At 41.1% G+C, this 20,780-nt stretch overlaps 1 protein-coding gene across 2 annotated transcripts; it reads right to left on the bottom strand.

Annotated features, from left to right (window-relative positions):
• Positions 1-1,796: 1,796 nt before the first annotated feature.
• Positions 1,797-19,814, bottom strand: tex2l (testis expressed 2, like). 2 transcript variants are annotated; one of them, XM_037755557.1, is made up of 12 exons: positions 19,671-19,814; positions 13,548-14,968; positions 10,627-10,827; positions 9,950-10,280; positions 8,103-8,380; positions 7,316-7,465; positions 7,110-7,209; positions 6,392-6,524; positions 4,855-4,992; positions 4,218-4,427; positions 2,549-2,669; positions 1,797-2,453 (listed from the first exon to the last, which is right to left on the bottom strand). In XM_037755557.1, exons 2-12 carry the CDS (start codon positions 14,934-14,936, stop codon positions 2,280-2,282), a joined length of 3,225 nt encoding a protein of 1,074 aa, XP_037611485.1. In that variant the 5' UTR covers positions 14,937-14,968; positions 19,671-19,814; the 3' UTR covers positions 1,797-2,279. The 2 variants fall into 2 exon arrangements, with proteins under 2 accessions (XP_037611485.1, XP_037611487.1); XM_037755559.1 differs by having other exon boundaries at positions 4,855-4,986.
• Positions 19,815-20,780: the final 966 nt, after the last annotated feature.

Genomic DNA, 20,780 nt, shown 5'->3' with positions numbered 1-20,780 from the left:
AACCAGATCCCGGGACTAATGTGTTTAGGTTTATATTTATATTTATATCAATATACATTTATTTATATTTATATTTATATCAATATACATTTATTTATTTATATTTATATTTATATTTATATTTATATTTATATTTATATTTATATTTATATTTATATTTATATTTACATTTATATTTGTATTTATATTTACATTTATATTTATATAGACACTGTGTTTTTAAATTTTAAATTTGTATTCTTTCTAACAAACCCATTCATGATCTTGTTCCGTCTTACATTATTGACCTCTTGACCCCCAAGCTCATCAGGGCCACAAGACTAATATAGTTCTGTCATATTTTCAGAAGTCGTAGGACCATAGCCTACTTAATGAGTTGCTCACTTACAATAAATTACTTCATGCTGATTATTTCCGCAGTGGAATAATTACATTCACTTGCAGCAATGAATTTGCATCTCATAAGAGTTTCAAACACAGACCGAGGGCCTGCCTAATGAACCGTACCGCAAATAACTCAACAGTGTCCCACAGAGCAACATGTGCAGACACGAACACACACTCCCACACATCATCACACTTCTTTCCCATGTGATTTAATTTCATGCATCAGGACTTTTTGCATTTTGTACATGCAGGCTGTTTTTCCACCATGTTCTGTTGTCATTTTGTCAAACAGTTCATTTGAATCTTCCCACCTTGACTTCTGTCATTGATTCACTTGTCTGTTCTTTGATCAACGAGCATTTGTTACCATTATCTTCTACTGCCTTTGCAATGTGCTCCTATGTTTTATCTCAGAGTTCAAGATGTTTGTATTTGGAAAGATCCCGAGGTAATGAGTTGTGTTTTCTGAGGCATTGAAGCCGAGCTCAAAACCATGGCAACGTTAAAGAAGCACAGAGTACAGAGTACTTCTGCAGGGGGAGTAAACTCTTGTGGCCTGCAGGAGCCTGCAGGGGGCAGTCTTCATCTCCATATTATGTGTGATTCAATGTGAGTTTCATGTTAAAAATGTCATAATTATTGCCTAGCTTTTGCCCCTCTGTTTTGATTATTGTAATGCATTGTTAATGATGGTTGTTCCTCCTAATAAGAGACGAATCAAGTACCAAACAATGGGTATTAGAGTGTTCGATTTAAGGATAATTGTAATTATTAAGCAATAAAAGCACACTTCCTGCTTTATCATTTCTCTGTTCCTCTGTTTTAATTATTGTAATGCCTTTTTAATGATGGTTTTCTTTTATCAATAGATGGTTTCTCTACTTGTTTGTCCTAGTAAGGGACGAATCAAGTAGCAAGTGAGGGGTTTTAGGATGTTTGATTTAAGGATAATTGTAATAATTAAGCATTTTTGGAGATTTTCCATATGAATACATATTAAAGAGGACCTATTATGCCTTTTTTCAGGTGCATACTTATATTTTGGGTTTCTACTAGAACATATTAACATGTTTTAATGTTCAAAAAACGCTTTATTTTTCTCATACCAGCTGCTCTTTTCACCGTCTGTCTGAAACGCGTTGTTGGAGCTCCTGCCCCCCGTAACTTTGCAGACCTTTTACACGCACAAAAAAACTATATAACACACTAAAGGAACAGGGGAAAGCACAAAAGCACAATAGGTAACTAACAAAGAAAAAGTCAGTCCGGAAGTTGACTCACCTTTGGCATCAATTGGAAAAAGACTGAACAACATCATCAACATTTTTTAATATCCAGAAATGTTATGTTTAATTGATTATTTTTTAATATTAAAATTGAGAGGCATTAATTCAAGTGTGTGTAGAAACTGCAACACGGTCCCATAAAAGATTCGCAAACATTTCGTCTGAGCTGTAAAAGAGTCTGTAGGGAAATGAAAGACTTATAGAAGATGTGTAGAGAATGAAACTGGCAGGTTTAATAATATCCATCATCTCATATCCAAAGTGACACTGAGCTGTAAACGTCAAAGCAGCAATAATCTCATAGGGATCATTCACATGTAAACATTGGCAAAAGGTATCACTTGTAGTTGCTTGTACAGCAATCTGTCACAAACAAACCCTGGACTCTCTGTGAGCCACAACATCAAACCTTCAGAAACTGTTGGTTCGGACATAAACACAAGTCTGCCTATAAGAGCCACTGAAATCTATAGAGGCAAATATAATTTAATGTTCTGTTCGGTGGTTCTCATTCCTCCGCTTCTTCCCCCTTTCTCACTGTGAATATATAACGTAATGAGTCCATTTTACAGGGTTCAGCTCTCTTTTTATCATCAACATGAGGCACTAGTCGGACTCTGCCCCAGAGATCTCAGTTGGGATCCTCTCTATGGACTCTGTGGAGGAGCTTTGGGACCGTCGGGACTGAGAGGACAGGTGCTGGGAGGCTCGAGGGCCGTCCAGCCCGGAATGCATCAGGGGTAAGTAGATGTCATCCATGTTCGGCAGTACAAACACTTTCTGGAGAAAGAAAGATTGTGAGGAAAGCTGAGAAAATGACCCCTTTATAGTAGGGCTATAGTAGGTGCCGTTATTCTTTTTTCTTTTTTTTTTACCTGGAACTCATCCTGCAGTTTCTTTTCAATCCACTCGGTCACATGACAGAAAGTCACCTCCCTCTCCCCCAGTTTGGGATGGACGTGCAGATCCAGCTTGGGCGGCACGCAGAAGCTGTACCTACAGAGGAGATCACGACAGAATCAAATCTATCACATCTATGTTGAATTGCTGTTTTCAGCCACGTTTCACTCTCATGTTGCCCTATTGCTTGAAAAAGGCTAAAATTGGATCGTAAGAATAAATAAATGTTCTTTTGGCCGGAGATGAGGTGCGAAAAGTGAGTCACACCACCAGCAGTCACAAACGTGCAACATGCTGCTGAACATGAACCGATTTGTTTTTGATGTAGCGTTGTTTCTGAAGTCAGAGTGCGTTTATAACATGGAGTAATTGGTACAACAGACCGAAATTGATATAAAATGTATATATATGTAGTCTTAAATAAGGAATCTTAGTGTCTCAATCAGGAGTAGAGCTGGATATATAGCTAATATATGGTTATTATCTTATTAGCAGATAAATCGGTGTGTATGTCGGCCGACAAGAAATCACAGTACAGAAATGGCAAACTGCAGGTTTGAGGCATAGACTGTATATATAGATGGACAACGCGTCTCCACTTCCTCCCACTGTACAAGCCAAAATATCCCGGATACGGCAGCTGCGGTATCGAGGTCCCGCCCACACAAACAGCCGATCCAATCATAAGCCAAACACGGCCGCAACTTGTTAGCGTGAGTCACCTAGCTGCTACTTGAAAGACAACAACTAACCATAATATCTCTATTACTACATTTATGATCAAACTGACACGTTCCATTACAAAGACTCGTGACATTACGGAAAGTTAAAGTTACATCTCCTCTCTCGTACATTCCCGTGCCACCGGCTGAGTGACTACTTCACTCAGAGCAGCTGTCAATCATGACGTCTTACCCCCTTTTTATAGCATTTAATAATACATTTATTTGACGTGTATTTTGACCTTTTAGTTTGGCCCATGTCCCATCAGCTAACATGGAGGGGGCGAGGTCTATGACCTGTGCTGCAGCCAGCCACAAGGGGGCGATCCAGATGTTTTGGCTTCACTTTTGGGGAGCTGTCATGTCGTCCATCTTTATATACAGTCTATGGTCATTTAGAAACAGTGTCATCATTTCATAGTTTGTCCACCAGAGGGCACAAGTTGATTCTTACACTGTAAAATGTCGAGTTAAATATTTCTCTCGGTCATTATAAAAAAAAAGTGTTGAAAAATTAATATCCGCTAATATATCATTATCAGAAACTCACACATTTTGAGATAGGTCGACAACATCTGGGTATTGGTCGGCTATAATCCAGAGCCACTAAAATAGCAACAAATAGGAAATACTAACATTGAGTTTGGATTTTCAAAAGAGCAATTATTTGATGGACGAATTCTGAAATCAATCGAACAACTTCCCGAAGAATTGAATTTGCAAAAGACATTATCTTCAGTGACACAAGAAAAGCAAGAGAATATATGAAAACAGCCTTCCGAACAAGAGAAACTGTTAATTGCAATTGATAAAGATAGTGGAAAAAAAGGTGTTTCATGTGAAAAACTGTAATAATTGCAGTCTCCCAGTTAAAGCCTCCACCTCCAGTGTTATGAACAGTGGAGAGAAACTCAGTATTTACCATATCCTGTCTGTAGGTGGCGGCGGGATGTTGACGACCAGAGTCCCTGACAGCTCTTGAACCTCCACAGTGAGCAGCAGGGGAGTGTTGGACATCTCCTCAAACTTCTTCTTAATAAACTCATTCTCTGTCGCCTTCTGGAAGTACTTGGATTTAGCGATTTTGTCCACAAATCTCAAAATCTTCCGCCCAGTCTTTCCGCCCCCTGGCCTGTAAGAGAGGATTAGAGAGGAGAGAACAGGAGATTTAGTATTCAGATGCTAAAGTCAGACTTTGAAGAGAGATGAGAAATGTAAATGAAAAGGAAAGCGTGAGCCATCTGGAGTGTGATGTCAGCGCGGTTTATTTTCTGCTTTCGAAAAGTGAGCATTCACAACACAGAGGGGTAGAAGCAACACTTAAAGGTGTTGCTTACTCAGAGTTTTTTCCTTTTTAAGTAGCTGTTTATGTAAAGTATCACACAAGAGTAGCAGCTGATGATACATTTGTGATGTTCTTTAATTAACGCAACCTTTGAACATCTTTTGCCGTTGAATGCAAAAAGTCATATTAATATTTAGTATTGTAATGTACAGTATATAATATACACACATAGGCAGTATTGTTGTTTGACGCTACTTTATATATCGACATTTACCCATCAGTAGCTGGCGTTGATCCCTTCTCTCCCACTGGACCCTGGGGCTCAGAGACAAGCAGCTCTTCCTCATCAGACGAACCAGCGCTAGAGGACTCCTCATCACTGTCCGCCAACACGCTGAAGATGGGCCTGCAGCTCGGAGGATGCAAGACAAGTTAGGAACGGGCGGATGGTTTACAAAATGATGGTATGCATGTGAAGCATCAATACTACAGAATTTTCATAATTTTTGGCATTAAAGTGAAAGTGAAATTTAACGACGCAGACGGACAAGGAACAAATATTGCAAATATCTGTGTCTCGGTGGCTTGAAGAGCTTACAGTAACAAATACAAGTTTTCTATCTCTGTGCAGCTTCAGATGCGTCACAAACAGCTAATGTAAAGCTTTGCCTGGGTTGTAATCCCCACCACTGCAGGTCTATGACAGGCAGGCCTATGCTAATCAATGTAATGTGGAGCTCTGCTCTGTAGATCAGAGACTAGAGGGATAAAAGGATAGAAAGAGAGGAGTGTAGGTGTGTGTGCTATAATACGAATGAAAATACAGGGTTTAATGTTATGTGGGCTATCACTCCTGCTACTTGGCCTGGGTAATATGATGAAATACACCTTAAGATGATAGAAATACTGAGGTATTGATTTTTTTTAAAGGGGGACTCCACATATTTTACACATAAAGTGCAGCTTACTCATCACAAGGAGTACCACTTAGCCTGTAAAAACAGCTGTATGAAAATATTCCTAGTGATGACATCAGGCAGTGAAGGTCTAACACTGCGTTCCATTTGCCTCGGAAATCGGAAGTCGGAGTTGGGAAAGACGTCGCACCCGAGTTGACTGCATTTCAGTACAACGAGTTGGAAAAAATAATAGAGTTTCCTCCAGCCAGGTTAGAAAACAGTTGATAACAACACATTACTTTGGTGTTTTGCACATGCAAACACCATAGCGACATGTCCACAGATAGAAGTTGGACAGTACTGTGTGTACGACTGATTTAATGAGGCACAAATAAGACAGAAGTGCTAACAAACAGTATATTACTATAGTTTTTTTACTGTTGATACGCGGAGCAGTCATCTCGATTTTGAGGTCGGGGTCGTGAGGTTCGTCCGACCTCATGGGGCGTTCTAGTTGAAATTTCTAACTGGGAACTCGGAAATTCCGACTTCCCAGTTCAAATGGAACGCAGCATAACTTAAAAATATTAAAAAACTAATAAAAAAAAAAATTCTCAGCTACTTCTCAATTAAATTTCCAGTAAATGTAAAATATCACAGTATATATCAATGTAAATTAGATATATTGTGACAGAAAAAATGTATCTATAACGCTCTCACCCCTATCAGTCAATGATACTGATGTAGTGGCTGCTGCTACTACTACCACAAATGACAATATCTCATTCACATTATTTTATACACAAAAGAAGGTTTAGAATAATTGGGAAACACACTAAATGCTAGGACAGGTATGTCGTGTGTGTGTGTGTGTGTGTGTGTGTGCTGCATCATAGTGTGTGTGGTACTGACCGCGGGCTACCGGTTTCAGCCGAACAGTCTGCATCCTGACCGCCCTCTTTACCCAGCTTGGACAGGTTGAACTTTGTCTGCAGGGTCATCTGCAGGGCACCAGTGTAGACCAGCTGCAGCTCCACCCACAGGCCTGCAGGGGGGGAGGGGAAAGCGGGAGGAGGAGGTCAACACCAGACCACCGAAATCAAGACACACAGCTCAATCTGGACATACACACACACTGCTTAGTGGGCAGATTAAACAGCTTTTACAGTGATTATCAAGCCTTGAAATTAAATTTATAACAAATTAGGATGGATTTTAAATCCCCTTTAGGGGCTGAAAACAGGATAATTTGTTGACGGGCGGTTGTGTAACAGCGAATTGGAGTGGAGAAACTGAAAAAAATGATGTGGTCGCACACGTAGAGGCATGCTGACACACTTTCCCTTCGTCATTTGGAGTGTTGTCTGCCAGATTGCCTGATTTTAAAACACACACACACACACACACACACATACACACAAGCCAATATGCTCTAAATGTTGAGGGCCGTGGCGTAATGGCTCTCCTGCTCCGTGAGATTACAACAGGATAACAGCGTCTGATCTGATGCTCTGCAGTACTCAGCTGTAATCACATCAGCAACAGGTCATCTCCTCACTCATCTCTTGCATATGTGTGTTTGCATATTAGATGTTTTTTTGGCAGTGTTTGACCTCCAGCCTGTACTAACCTCTGTGGTTGACCTCTGGTCGGGAGGTAGTGGTGATTTGCGGCACAGAGCAGCCCATATCCAACTCAGTGAGAGTCAGCTCATTCATAAAATAAGGCAGCTGTAAAGAATACATAATATGATAGTTTTAAAATGCATCACACTTATAAGTAATCATTTCTGTGACTTTAAATTGACACGGTAACTTTCTACAAAACTGCTCGCACTCTGATTTTGCTCAGCTTCTTCTGGATCTTGTGGGAAACCATGTCGGCCCAGTGCTTCTCTCGCAGGAAGTCCCAGAAGATTCGACCAATTAGAGCATTGGCCCACGCAGTCTCGCTCGTCCCAGGCTGCTCTGTTAGATCACAGGTACACTGTAAAAAAGACAGGTTTAGTATAATTTAGAGCTAAAAATAGGAAGTAATTATTGCGTTTATTTACAGTGGTGGAATAAATGGAGTAAATACGAGGATCATAATTAAACAATAATGAAGGACTTAGCCCTACAGAGTTTTTTTCTCCTACGTATGTACAGGTGTATGTATATATATTTGTATGTTTGTATGTTCATGTATGCACACCATCATACCAGCCAACTTTAAAAACATTTTTTTAAAAATTATTTATTTTTATTTTTTTTTGTTATCCTTTAATCTTTTCCTTGTTTTTATTCTTGTTAATATTGTCGTTATTCCTATATTTTTTCTAATTTACAATCAATTTGACTTATTCACTACAAAATAAATTATATAAACATTGTAGGAATGATATAAGTCTGAACAACATCATATATAAGTAAATGTAAATTAATGTTAACTCCTGCATTCCTGCAATAAAGTATATTTAAAAAAAAAAAACATGAAGAAGAGTAGAATAATTTCTTAAATGCTGGAAATGCCACAATGCTACTCGCTGCACATGCAATATAACATGTAAAGTGTCCGGCTCTGGAATATCCCTACAGCCTCACTTAATTTGCTTCTCTTAATTGCATCTGCAAGCGTGCCTTACATTTCTTTTGATGGTGGGGCTCATCTCTGTGCTGCTGCCTCCAGGACTGGAGAGGGGGGTAAGCTCCTCTGTGGCCAGGAGACGAGCCATGTAGCCCGGGTAGTCCAGCAGAGTGAGGCCCCTGGTGCTACTGGAGGTCTGACTGATAGGAGCTGCAGGTATGCAGGGGACCGGAGGTGTGAAAGAGGCGTCATCGTCACTGCTGCCGACTCTGCTGGGGCCTCTGCTGCTTGGGACATTAGCTTGGGTGGTAGCGCCCTGCGCCAATGCTGGGTCACCTGGGAGAATATAGGCAGCATTTGGAAATCAATGCATATACGGTTGTAATGATCATTCACAGAAAAAGGAATTAATTCCATCAATACAGCAAGAGTCACGTCAGACATTCCACTTTGCCCTTTTTCACCTACCAATGTTAAGCTACTATGAATGAAGCTTTCATTTTCACTTTAAAAGTCTTGCAGCCTTCCTTTCATAGCTAGGCTTTCAATGTGAAAAACCTCAGGAAGTGCTGAGTTTTGGATGAAAACATTATTTCTGTTAATAAAGAGAAATTGAGAGCCACAGCGTGGTGAGTATGACACACAAGTGGATGTAGTCACCATGACGTCACCCATTGGTTTGTGGACTACGGTTTTGAAGATTAAAGTTCGGCATTTGGTTGTCGTAATCTTGTTTTTTTGCAACCAGAAATAACACAACAGGGTGGAGCTAAGTACAACCAAACTCTGAATAAGACGTTTTCAGGTGACCGAAAAGGTTATAATTAACTTCCATGAACTGAAAACACACAACTCAAGATGAAAACACGGACAGCACCCTGACCAGACAATGCCGTGGTAGCGACCTGTCAGACACCGTGACATCACCCATTGGTTTGTGGCCTGCCTTTTTGAAGGCTCAAGTTCAGCCTTTTTGCCCATCGCCATCAAGGATTATTGCAACCACAAGAGACACGAGAGGGTGGAGCTAGGTACAACTGAACACTGAATTTTTAGGCAACCAAAATGTTACAATTCACTTTGATGGACTGAAAAACACACTGAAAGGGTTAAAGTTGACAGATAAAAACATGGACAACACACAAACCAGACAACGCGGTGGTAGCGACCTGTCAATCCCCAAGTTAGCCGCGCCCTAAAGCAAACCCTGTTTTATGGTCTATTTGACTCTAAATGGGACCATAATGTACTAAATGAACATCACGCTGAATTAAAGAAGACTTGAAACTAGCGACTGAGACCATAAACTCCTGTTCGCAATGTTTACTGAGATAATAAATCAAGTGAGAAGTAGGGTCATTTTCTCATAGACTTCTATACAATCAGACCTCTTTTTGCAACCAGAGGAGTCGCCCCCTGCTGGCTATTAGAAATAATGCAAGTTTAAGGCACTTCCGCATTGGCTTCACTTTTCAGACCCAGAGGTTGCCCACCATGTGTAAATTGACAGTATACAAAATTTACCATCAGAGCTTGTTGTTATCTTATCTCTCAATATATAATACATTTCCAAGAATGTCAAACTATTCCCATAAAATCACTAAACCAAGACCTGTTCCTAACTAATGCATTAAACAAGAGTGAGGCGATGTAAACAGGAAGTGTGATGGATCAAAAGACAGATTTGCATTAGATAATAAAAGGCATGTTTTTTTCTGATCCCTTTGCCCTTTCATGTCACCAAACAACTGTGAAATCTGTGTGTTCCCTCGAAAGGGATCGGCTTTGAAATGCAAAGAATTGGAGCATGTAATCCATAATCCACACACACATATAGAATTTCTATAGATGCCTTTATCTGGAAGCCCTCTCTTCCCTAATGCATTATTAACGTTTTTGTCGTACCCGATCTGGACACACATCTGCCAGGCTTCTGTCTGTCCCTCTCCTTTTCTCTCTCTGTGTCCACAGACGCAAACAGGAAGTGACGAAACCACTCTTCTTTCTCTCTTCCCGTGCGGCCGAAGAGGTAAAGAGTGGTGGGAAGGTCACGGACGTGTTTGGAGGAACTTTGTTGTGGACTTGACGGTTCGGCTCCCGGCTCCTCTCCACGACTCTCCTCCGACCTTCCTCCCTTGTCCTCCTGGGAGTTCGCTTCTGCGGCCAGTTGGATGCAGATGGGATACTTTGGGTTCCACATCCTCTTTCGAGCCAACACAGATGGCAGCAGGAATACCTTTGGGGAACAGTGTCAAAGCAAAAGACAACCGTTAAATGCAGTCAGATGTTCCATTTATGAATTATTAAGAGTTGATCTATTTCTTTTCTCCATCTTTGTTTATTTTCTCTCAGGCATTCCAACATCCATGCATTAATTAATCAAAATATAATAACTGGATAGTGAATGTTACATAAAGTTGGACTAAGTTTACTGCAGTTCTGCCCTACATACAGTATCAGAACATCACCAGAATACCAAAATATATCAGGCCTTCACTTTCCTTTTGTACATCCCATTTAAAAAATTACATCAGCCTCAGGTACAGAACAAATATTCCCATAACACAGTTACTTCATCATACTTTGCTCTTTGCAAGCTGAAAGGAGCGCGACTTGACGAAGGCGGCCTCGTGGACCCTCTCGTCGCACGTTGCCCTGCGGCCAATGTTGTTACGGGGGGAGTCAAGACGGAGACAGGAGCCCTCCAAGGCAGCGAACACGGAGTGAGTCAGAGCTGGGTGGTAGGTTTCTGGGTCATAGTCGTGTACCTCATTCATCCAGCCCTGAAAAGGCAGAAAGTAGGTGTTAACTTCAATCATAACCATGCACAAAATCAAGTGGAATCACATCATGATGTCTGTAATCAGCTTAAATGTAAATGTGATTATAAATGTGTCTTTTGTGTGGGTCCAAAATATCAAACATGATAAATTCTCCTCTGTGGATTCCCATATAAGTTATTTTTAACATGGAAAAATTAGCTGTGGAACAAATGCAGTATAGAAGGTGAGTCTGCGAGCTGAGGGCTAAGAGGATTAGTCATCCATAATAATGTTAGTACTAGAGGATAGACAAGGAATATAACAACCAAAATATTGTTTTTGTGCCCTGGATTTGGCCTCCCAGGCAACGCGTCATTTCTGGCTTCATGCTATTGTCAACAAACTCTACCAATCAGAGACTTTAGAGGGTAAATATTAGGGTTAAATTCAGGGTTGGGGTTAGGGAAAGGGTGAACCATATCTAAATTGATACAGTAAAACATTTTGATTTTCAGCAGTAGTCTGAAATGTCCTGAAGTCAAACATATCAGTCATTATCAGGCATTCATTTTTTTTCCAGCAACCCAAAAATCAAAGAATAATTTGGATTTGCTCGCTGTGGCCACCTGCGGTTTGTTTTGATTGACGGATACGGAATGGATTTAAAAAATGTGCTGGCTTTTAAATCCTGTGAAATAAAAAAGAAATGAAGAAGCTTTAGGATAAAACTCAGCTCAGTCTGAAAAAGTGTTCATTAGGATGGCTGCATGTGAGCTGAATGCTGTCATACGATCCCCTTTAAGAGCTCAGTGCTCCCTATCAATGCTCCAATTAACTAGTAAACTATGTATTATTCATACCGAAATTTTATTTGTTTTTCATTTATAGTGGTGTCAGCATCTGGCCTCGTCTCGGGATTGTGCCCGCAATCAAACACCATGACTGTTCTCTGTCTGTCATCTGATTGATTACCAGACACCTCACAAACCTTGTGGCTCTGACTTTCACATTTCAACAGACTGAAACCAAACTGCTAATGACCAAACAAGGGAATCATCTCAACACTAAGACAGTAAACCCCTCATTTCCAACCTTCACCCCCTGACAAATTACAGCTCCCTCCTACCTGTATCCCCAACTAATTGCCACCAGAACTGACAGTGTCTGGGTGGAAGCTGTCCTCTCCAGTTGCCCTGTGTCAAGCTCAGCCAAGAGGAGAATAGTAATTACCACTGCGACTCTGGTAGGTTTTTATTACTAATTGCATTCTGGGCATCTTATGTAGTTGCGTGCCATTTTCAGATACTCTGTGAAGGAAACAGTCAGCAGAGGTCGCTGACTTGACACTGTTCTTTAAGAACAAATTAGCAGGGGTGAAAACCATTTAGAAGTACTCTTGTTACTGTATTTGGAGTAAACATGCATTTTAAAGTGCGTCACTTTCACTAAGTTTCTAGGTGTTACCCCCTGCTCCCAGTCTTTGTGCTAAGCTGAGCTAATTGGCCGTAGCTTCATACTGAACGGACAGACATGAGAGTGGTTATCAATCTTCTTGAGTAATTCTCGGCAAAAAAGCGAATAAAGGTATTTCCCAATATGCCAACTATTGCTTTAACAAACAAGGGTTGGGTGGAACAAAGAAATTAAATTCAATGCCTGATGATTCCTGCTGCACCCGATTCAGCTGTCATCAGGCCATTCAATTCGTCGTTAACCGTCGCTATAAGCAACATAGATGTGGGTAAGTAGGGGCCTACTACGTTGTAAAAGTGAAAGCGAAACTTAAAAGCAACACATTCTAATACATAAAACTGCATGAAACGTTATGTTTTGAACACAAACAAAAAAACAACAAACCAACAAAACCATAGGCACAGTTTGAACTTTCCGTTTGGGTTCACAAAAAAAAAAATCTAGAGAGAATGTAATATGTACAACACATAGAGGTCTAATATATTGAGATGCGTGTAGCCTACATATTACACCCTCCAAACAGAATGTGATGCAAGCGTCAGCGACAATATCAGTTTGATTGCATTGTTTTCTATTAGAACGTCCTAACTGGCCATGATCGACGCAGCGCTGCACAGCATACTGTTTTGAGCTGAACTTTTGTCAGATGCCCTGTTTCTATTTATTCCTGTAGTTTGCTTTGAAAGCGCTGCAAAGGACAAGGAATGGCTGATTGGTGAAGTTAAAATGAGGAGTTATCTGATACGATATCTCCTCATTTTACTACAAAAACCTAAATAAGGAGGCAGCTGGCTGGAGGGAGATCACCAGGAGATTGCCTGACAGTTTTCCTGCAAACTCCCGCCTCCTGGGTGAAAACCCTGTGTTTTGTGTCCCATCCTTCGTCCCTGACCACGCCCTTGATCTCCACCCCATATGGAGATTCACACCATCGATACTACAGCGCCTGACTTCCACTTCTGCTCCTTTCAGAATTACTACGATCGCTAGAGGTCGCTGTCGTGTTCTTTTATACCTTCTTTCGGTGATTTATCATGCGAATAGATGATCAAACCTACTAGTGGGTGTAGTAGGCCCCTATTGACCCACATCTATGGTGCTGATAGCGACTGATAACGCCTATTTAATGGCCCGACAGTCCAATCGGCTTATAAGTGCCCAGGTATTATTTATGGAAGACATGTTGAGAAATGTGCGACTGCTGTGGCTGAAAATAAGGTGAGAACAAAAATGTGACACTTTCCTCCTTAACGATTTACCAGATTTACCTTGAGGGTGTCAGGCTCAGAGCTGATGGTGCCACCTGTCAGAATCTCCTCCCCCAACAGAGTCTGTGCTGGTCTGTGTGGAGGAGCTGAGCAGCGAGACCTGGGGGAACCGATCCTAATGAGCAACAGCCCGAGCAAGAAGCCCAGTGCTAATCCTAGAGCCAGGCCAGAGAAGTATGGACTGAGAGGTAGGATGAAATAGCCATAGGACAGCACCGCCACGCAGAACAAACTCATGCGTGGCAGAGGATGAGGGGGTTGGGGAAGAGGAGAAGTCCTAACCAGGGGTGCTGCGAGGGTAGGCGATCTTCTCGCCTGCCCGTGAGTATCCACGGCTAATACTTGCATCACATCACCGTCTGTACATATTTCCAGCTCCTCGTCCCTGTGATGTTGTCTGTGGTGATGCACGGGGCAGGGGCCACGCCGGCTTCCCCCAGGATGTCTAACAGAAGGCCAGTCAAACACAGGCGAAACATCAGCGTCTGCTTTTCTAGTGTTTCTCACAGGAGACTCTGAGAAAACTGTGTCCGTGCTACCTTCACGCCCCAAACCTCTGGAGCTGACCTGGTGAGCCCCCTGGCTCTTACACTGGTTCTTGGGGCTTCCCGCGCTCTCCTCTCTCATGATCTTACTGAACATGCTGCTCAGAGGCTCGTGCACAGCCTCCGAGAGCTTCCTCTTGGTGTCCTCTAACTCCATTTTGAAGAAGCTCCCTCTCAGACCCTCTCCGCAAGGGGAGTGCGAGCTGGGAGAAGGCGGCGCGGTGCGAGAGTCGCCATTGCTGCGGTTTTTCGGTTGGGTGAGCTGCTTCCACAGGTGGAGGTTGAGGCGGGAGTCCGATTTCGATTGCGACACCTCGGGTTCTGAGCGGGAGAGCTCCGTGGAGATGGACTTCACGAGGCTGAGAAGGGGCTTGGGTCTTAGGGTAGAGCCTTCTTTGAACTCCAGCTCCGTGGAAAGAGACTTGACCAGGCTTGAAAGGGGTCTATGGGTGGGTGAAGAAGGGCCCGGGGAGAGGAAGCTGGTGCCGCCGGCGGAGCAGTTGCCCAGAGAGCCAGGGGACGAGGGGGAAAGAGGGACGTGGAACGCCTGGGACTGCAACTTTCTGTCATCCCCAACAGAAAGATGCCTCTCCTTGGAGAGAGATACAGAGGGGTAGTCGTCGTCGTGGTCGAGGGAGAAGATGAGCTCGCTGTCATCCAGACTGTCCCATTCTCCCTCCGTCCCAGTCAGCTGGATCACAATCCCTCGAGGGACATGCCTCTTGGTTCCAGCGCCTGGGGAGAGGCTGAGAGCCGGGTCGTGGGGCTTCTGGAGAGGTCCGCCACCTCCTCCTCTTCCTTTACCCTCGCTTCTTCTCTCCCCATTTCTTCCACTCTCTGCCATTTTCTTGACTTTACATCGCACAGCCAAGGCACCTAAGAGACAGTGAAAGAGAACAAATAAAGAACACGGTCAGCTACATTATTAAGCCTCGGAGGCAGAACAAATAAAAGCAGTGAGGGAATGAGTATATGAGAGAGCGAGGTTATCTTTTTCTACACTCGTGCTTCATTTTCACAGAAAGTGCTTACCGGTGCCGACTCCTCCACAAGAATGTGTCACTGTAACGTAGTTTAGCATGAGTTGTGAAAATCTACATTAATCTGTAGGCCGGTGAATCCGATCCAAATAAGCACCTCTCCCATAGCTGTCGCTCCACATACGGAATGGGTTTAAGAGGGATGCAAAAATAGACGAGACAGTCTGTTTCCCCCAAATGTTGCACTAACTGGGGCAGCTCCGGCTTGGATCTAATGTCTTTTGGGGCTGATTGGATGCCTATATAGAATTCATTCAATTTCTGTGCTTTGTGTGGATATGAAATGAAAAAAGCATAGTTTGAGTAAAGATGCATTTCAGTATTAAACAAAGAGAGTGTATTTTTGGCTTGCTATCTAAAAAAGCACATTACCACATTTGCTCCCTGAAGTCAGCACGCCATCTCCCCACGAAAACAACTACAGTCTCTTCCAGTCTCACCCCCCTACAGAGCGAACTGTCAGCCGAGACACAGCCCTCCCTCTGGTGTCTTCTCAAGCTGTTTAAAGAGTTACTTACGTAACCCTGAAATTAATACTGAGGGGAGTTCAAATATGCCCTCTATCATCCTCCACCATGTGGCTTTTGTGTCAGAAGCATTAACACGTTATCCAGCCACCGCCTACTGACTTGTCACAAATGATGAGCCCAACACAGAACGGTGAGGCGGTGTGTGCGTTATCAGCTGTCATTTTGCGGGTGAAAAGAGCAGCTGTGCATCACTGGACACAAGCTGAGGAAAACGGTAAGGCCCCAGAGGGGACCCTTTCATTTGCCGTCTCTCTGGGTCAAGTGCCCTGCTCTTCATGCAAGTTAAACCCTACCTCTGACTGGTCTGGCATTTACGTAACTGTATTAACAGCACTGTGTGGCACAATTTCAACCAATTCCACAGCAGCTGGTGGATTCTGACTAATCTGCCATCACCCAAAATGGACGGTGGGGAGATAAACCTCACAGACAACACATGCAGCCAGGCGGCATTAGGCCTTCCTCGCAGCTTTTCACAGGGTGGTGGGAAGAGGGACCGGGACCTGCTGTAAAGTGCCAGAAAACACACTCACACGCACATCAGACAGACTAAAGCACTGTTAAGCTAACAATGTTGTGTCCAAGCTAATTGTAGAACATTAAGAGGACAGGCCAACGTTGCCATATTGTCAAGCTAGTTTGGAAGCTTTATTTTCACTAATCCAAATGGTCATATATCAAATCACTGCAGCAATAAGTCATCTTTTTTTGCATAACCTCATTGTAACTGGATGTAAAATGAATCTTTCCTCATAGTGGACGAACCGAATCAACAAGTTAACGTACAACTTTTGGGCTTGAGTGTTACAATATCCACTGTGGAGAGTCTTTAAATCAGAACATGTTTGTTTGCGCCGGGGTGCAGCTTGATGAAAAATCTTGGGATCACTAATGTTATTACAATTCATCCTTTGGGAGCATGAATGTGTGTGCCAAATTTCATGGAAATCCAACCAATAGTTGTTGAGATATTTAACTCAAAACCACAAACTTCATGTTCATGCAATAGGAAAAGTAAGGGGATCAACAAAGTCAGTAAACCTCTGGGGACCTTGAATGTGTGTGTATTGATCCATAGAGCCACACTGCTAGCCTAACACTAGCAGCTGAAAGCTGGGAACCTTGAGATTAATTTGAGATGCTGCTCAGCACTGGGTGTCAAGTTCTCTTCTAGTCATAAATCAGAAATAAACATGAATGAATGAATGAATGAATTATTTAAAATGAATTCTAAAAGTGTATAAGAGCGTAGAACATTATGATAGAAGTATTTGATGACTATTCCCATGCTCTATTATGGCTCATAAGTTGTTGGAGCAATTTTTGGATTGATACCATTTGTTACAGAGATTTAGTGCTAAATTTAACCATTTTTTACCATTCGACAATTGAAAAAAAACGATCAATAATCCTTCCAAGATACCCCATTAAGACACCAAGATCTTAAGGAACACCATAGAAAAAGCCATGCTGTGATTTGGGTTCAAAAACTTTTGTCATTTGGAGATTTCTGCAAGAATTGCATTTTTCGGCAATTGGATGGCGAGCACTTCTGTTCTGGAAACTGCTCAGAAACCCCCTTATTGTCAAACCCCCTTAAGCCATCCGTCCTCTGAATGCTCTAGGTCTCTAGTTTGTGGCTGTAAAGTTTCATAAGGCGTGATTATCCTAGAGGTCACCACAGGTCATTTTATACAGTGATGTTAAATTTTAAGAAATTGCCTCACTACACTGAAATGTCTACTATGTGGACTAACATCATCACACATGAATACAGTTGGGCTCATTGGATCCACAAGAGTCTCAGCTTTACAGTGATACCCAATTTATGTAATTCAAGACCCCAGTATGTAGAAATATTCAAATACACCATTTTTAGATGGGCAAAAATAACACATTTATACTGTACAGTGGGCATGTCTGTAAAAAGCAGACTCTTAACAGCCGACATGGTAGCATGACATGGTTGGTAGCAATGGATTCCTCATCTGTAGCTTCACTCTAGTCCTAAAACTGAACCTATTAGAGCCTCTGAAAGAAAAGTAAAGACAGTCGGGAACCCCTGTGATCCTGCGGAGGGTTGACTATTGTAAGTATTCAGCTGTGAGGACCCCAGTGGGCACAGACAACTTAGTAAAATTTGGACAAAGAAAAAACCAAAGAAAGGCAAGAACAGGACAAAAGAGAGCGGTGAATGCAGTAGCCTACTGTACAAGTATTTTTTTTTATCAATATCTGCTTGATTTATAGGATTCTAAGGGCCTGTTATCTGTTTGAGCTTCTATTTATGGGTGATGCTTCGTGATAAACTCTAATATAAAAGCTGTTAACGGCTCCATAAGGCTGCGTGTGAAACACAGAGCGATCATGTGACGACTGTAGCACGAAACACAGCACACATCTGCTCTGAGTGTTTGATCAATCCTTTGCATTCTCAGTGAAAGCATCAACCTAACAGCCTATCTGTGACTCAGTGTGTGTGTGTGTGTGTGTGTAGGGGTTTGTGTGCCACCCTCTGATCAGACACGAACAGTAACAATCTCAGATTAACATTAATGCAGGGTTTTACTGTGAAATCTGACAAATCACACAGCCGGATTACGGGCTAAACCAATGTGTGGTGGGGTGTGTTTCCAAGCTAGCTCATCTCCGTGACCCAGTGTTGATTGGAGTTATCACAATCCATCAGAGTGCCTTTCTATCAGTGCTGCTATTCATATGCTTAAGGTCAGATGCTTCTGTACAGGGTGCAGGGGGTCACTGAATGGTTCGATGAGTTTGAAAAATTTCAACCAATGGGAACACCTGTGGGAAATTTTGAACCGAAATGAAATGCAGCCATTTTTCACAGTAATTATAGCGCAGTTATTACTAGTCAGTCTTTCAATACATACTTGTATTGTTTTATTATTATTGAACAATGAGAAGTAGGCTATTATAGTTTTTCCCTTTCGATCGTATGCACAGTGAAAGTCAATACATCATATTGTTTAGAAAGTTTTCAATTCATTTTTCAACTAAGTGTCACACATTGGCTCCTTTTTTATGACATATTGTAGGGCTGCAATTGACGATTCGTTTTTTTAATTCATTAATCTGTCTAGTATTTTCTCGAGAAATTGAGTTTACTGAGTAAAGCAACCAGAAAATATTCACATTTAAGAAGCTGGAATCAAAATTGAAATTTAATGAACCCGATTCATCGTTTATCAAAATGGTTGGCAATTAAAATAATAGCTGATAACTAATAGATTTATTGTTCCATCTCTAACATACTGTAGCTATTATGAAAGGACAAATAAGCTATAAGCCTGTTGGTCCCCTTTCAAAAATATGTCAAACATTGTCTGGTTGCAGCTTCTCGAATGTGAGAATTTACTGCTTTTCTTTGTCATATATGAGAGAAAAGTTGTAGAGTAAACTTGAATTTTGCAAGTCAAATAAAACATGCAATTAAAATATATGACACGTGGGCTCTGGGAAGTTATAATGAGCATTTTTCCTTTGCTATCTGACATTTTGTTGGCTAAATAATTTGATTAAATTGAGACAATTATCATAATGAAAGTTAATTTCAGCCCCAGTTACACCAGAATGGGTAAAGCAGGGGCAGATCTGAAAACAACTTTCTGCTGTCACCAAAATATGTGACCCAATCCAAAATCAATAGGGTCATATTATAAAGTATAAATGCACACAATGCAAACAGCACATGGCCCCTAACTTGTACAGGGGCTATTTATAGTACTAAATTAAAATTCACCAGTGTAGCACCTCCAGCTTCACCTCCAGAGCTGCACTCTTTCTCTTTAAAGTGCACAAGACAAGTGTGACATGCAGACATGACAGCAGAAGTGAAAGTGACTGTTGCAAAACGCCATCAGTGCATCAACTGTGCAGACTCCTATTCTTACTTTTGAAGAGAATTGCTAATGTGTGCAGCGCTGATGATGTTTTTGCAAGAAAAAATGACAACATAAATAATAGAGATGAGGAATATATACTTACACGAAAAATAAGTCTGTGCATGGAAATGTGACTAAACCCGCCGGTCAGGGATGTCTTCTGCTGGTTCCCTCTCCATCCATCTGTGTGAGCAAGGAGGACCACAGAGTCTCTCTCTCTCTCTCTCTCTCTCTCTCTCTCTCTCTCACGCAGTCACACGCACACCTCCCCATCACCGGCTCCGTGCATCCAGATGTGTCACGCGCTGCCGAGAATCACAGCTCACCAAACTGATTATGAAAAGCATGGACCTCGCGCTGCTGCATGATAATCCAGATTAAAAGAGTCCTGCAGCTCCAACAGACAGACACACACGCGCGCACACACACACACACACACACACACACACACACACACACACACACTCACCCTGCACCCAACTCTGCATCCACACTGTAAATGCTGTATAATTGTACAAAACACATGGTGACAGCTAAAGTTCAGAAACATAATAATAATAAAATAATTAAAAGAATATATAAAAAGATAAAATAAAAATAACAATAATAATAATAATCAGAATAAAGGAATATAAATAAATATTAAGGGGTTGAATATTTTTTTTTAATCAAGCTTTTTATTGTTTCATTGAGAAAAATGACTACAACAACCTAAACCATGACAAATAAAATAATATATAATAACAGATAGTAACTGTAAATTGAAAAACAAAGTATTCAAAAACAAGGGAGGAGAAAAATGGTAATTATAAGAATAAAAACATAATAATAATATCAAACAGAAAATATATAACAAATGAAATAAAATAATAATACATTAAAATAATATAATAATAATCATAATAATAATAATAATAATCAGAATAAAGAAATATAAATAAATATTAAGGGGTTGGATTTTTTTTTTAATCATGCTTTTTATTGTTTCCTTGAGAAAAATGACTACAACAACCTAAACCATAACAAATAAAATAATATATAATAACAAATAGTAACTGTAAATTGAAAAACAAAGTATTCAAAAACAAGGGAGGAGAAAAATGGCAATATAATAATAATAAAAACATAATAATAATAATATCAAACACAAAATATAAAAAAAATGAAATAAAATAATAATACATTAAAATAATAATAATAGTAATACTACCAC

The sequence above is a fragment of the Sebastes umbrosus genome, chromosome 20 (genome assembly GCF_015220745.1).
Source record: "Sebastes umbrosus isolate fSebUmb1 chromosome 20, fSebUmb1.pri, whole genome shotgun sequence".
Taxonomy (NCBI): Eukaryota; Metazoa; Chordata; class Actinopteri; order Perciformes; family Sebastidae; genus Sebastes; species Sebastes umbrosus.
This window is presented reverse-complemented; position numbering and strand designations above follow the sequence as displayed.

Bases quoted from the DNA above. Each gene is read 5' to 3' on its own strand.
- tex2l (XM_037755557.1), bottom strand. From the start codon at position 14,936: ATGGCAGAGAGTGGAAGAAATGGGGAGAGAAGAAGCGAGGGTAAAGGA. The intron at 7,210-7,315 runs GTGCGAGCAGTT...TATTCTTTACAG, and splicing joins AGAAGCTGAGCAAAATCAGA to CTGCCTTATTTTATGAATGA. The intron at 2,670-4,217 runs GTAAATACTGAG...TCTCCTCTGTAG, and splicing joins CCACCTACAGACAGGATATG to GTACAGCTTCTGCGTGCCGC.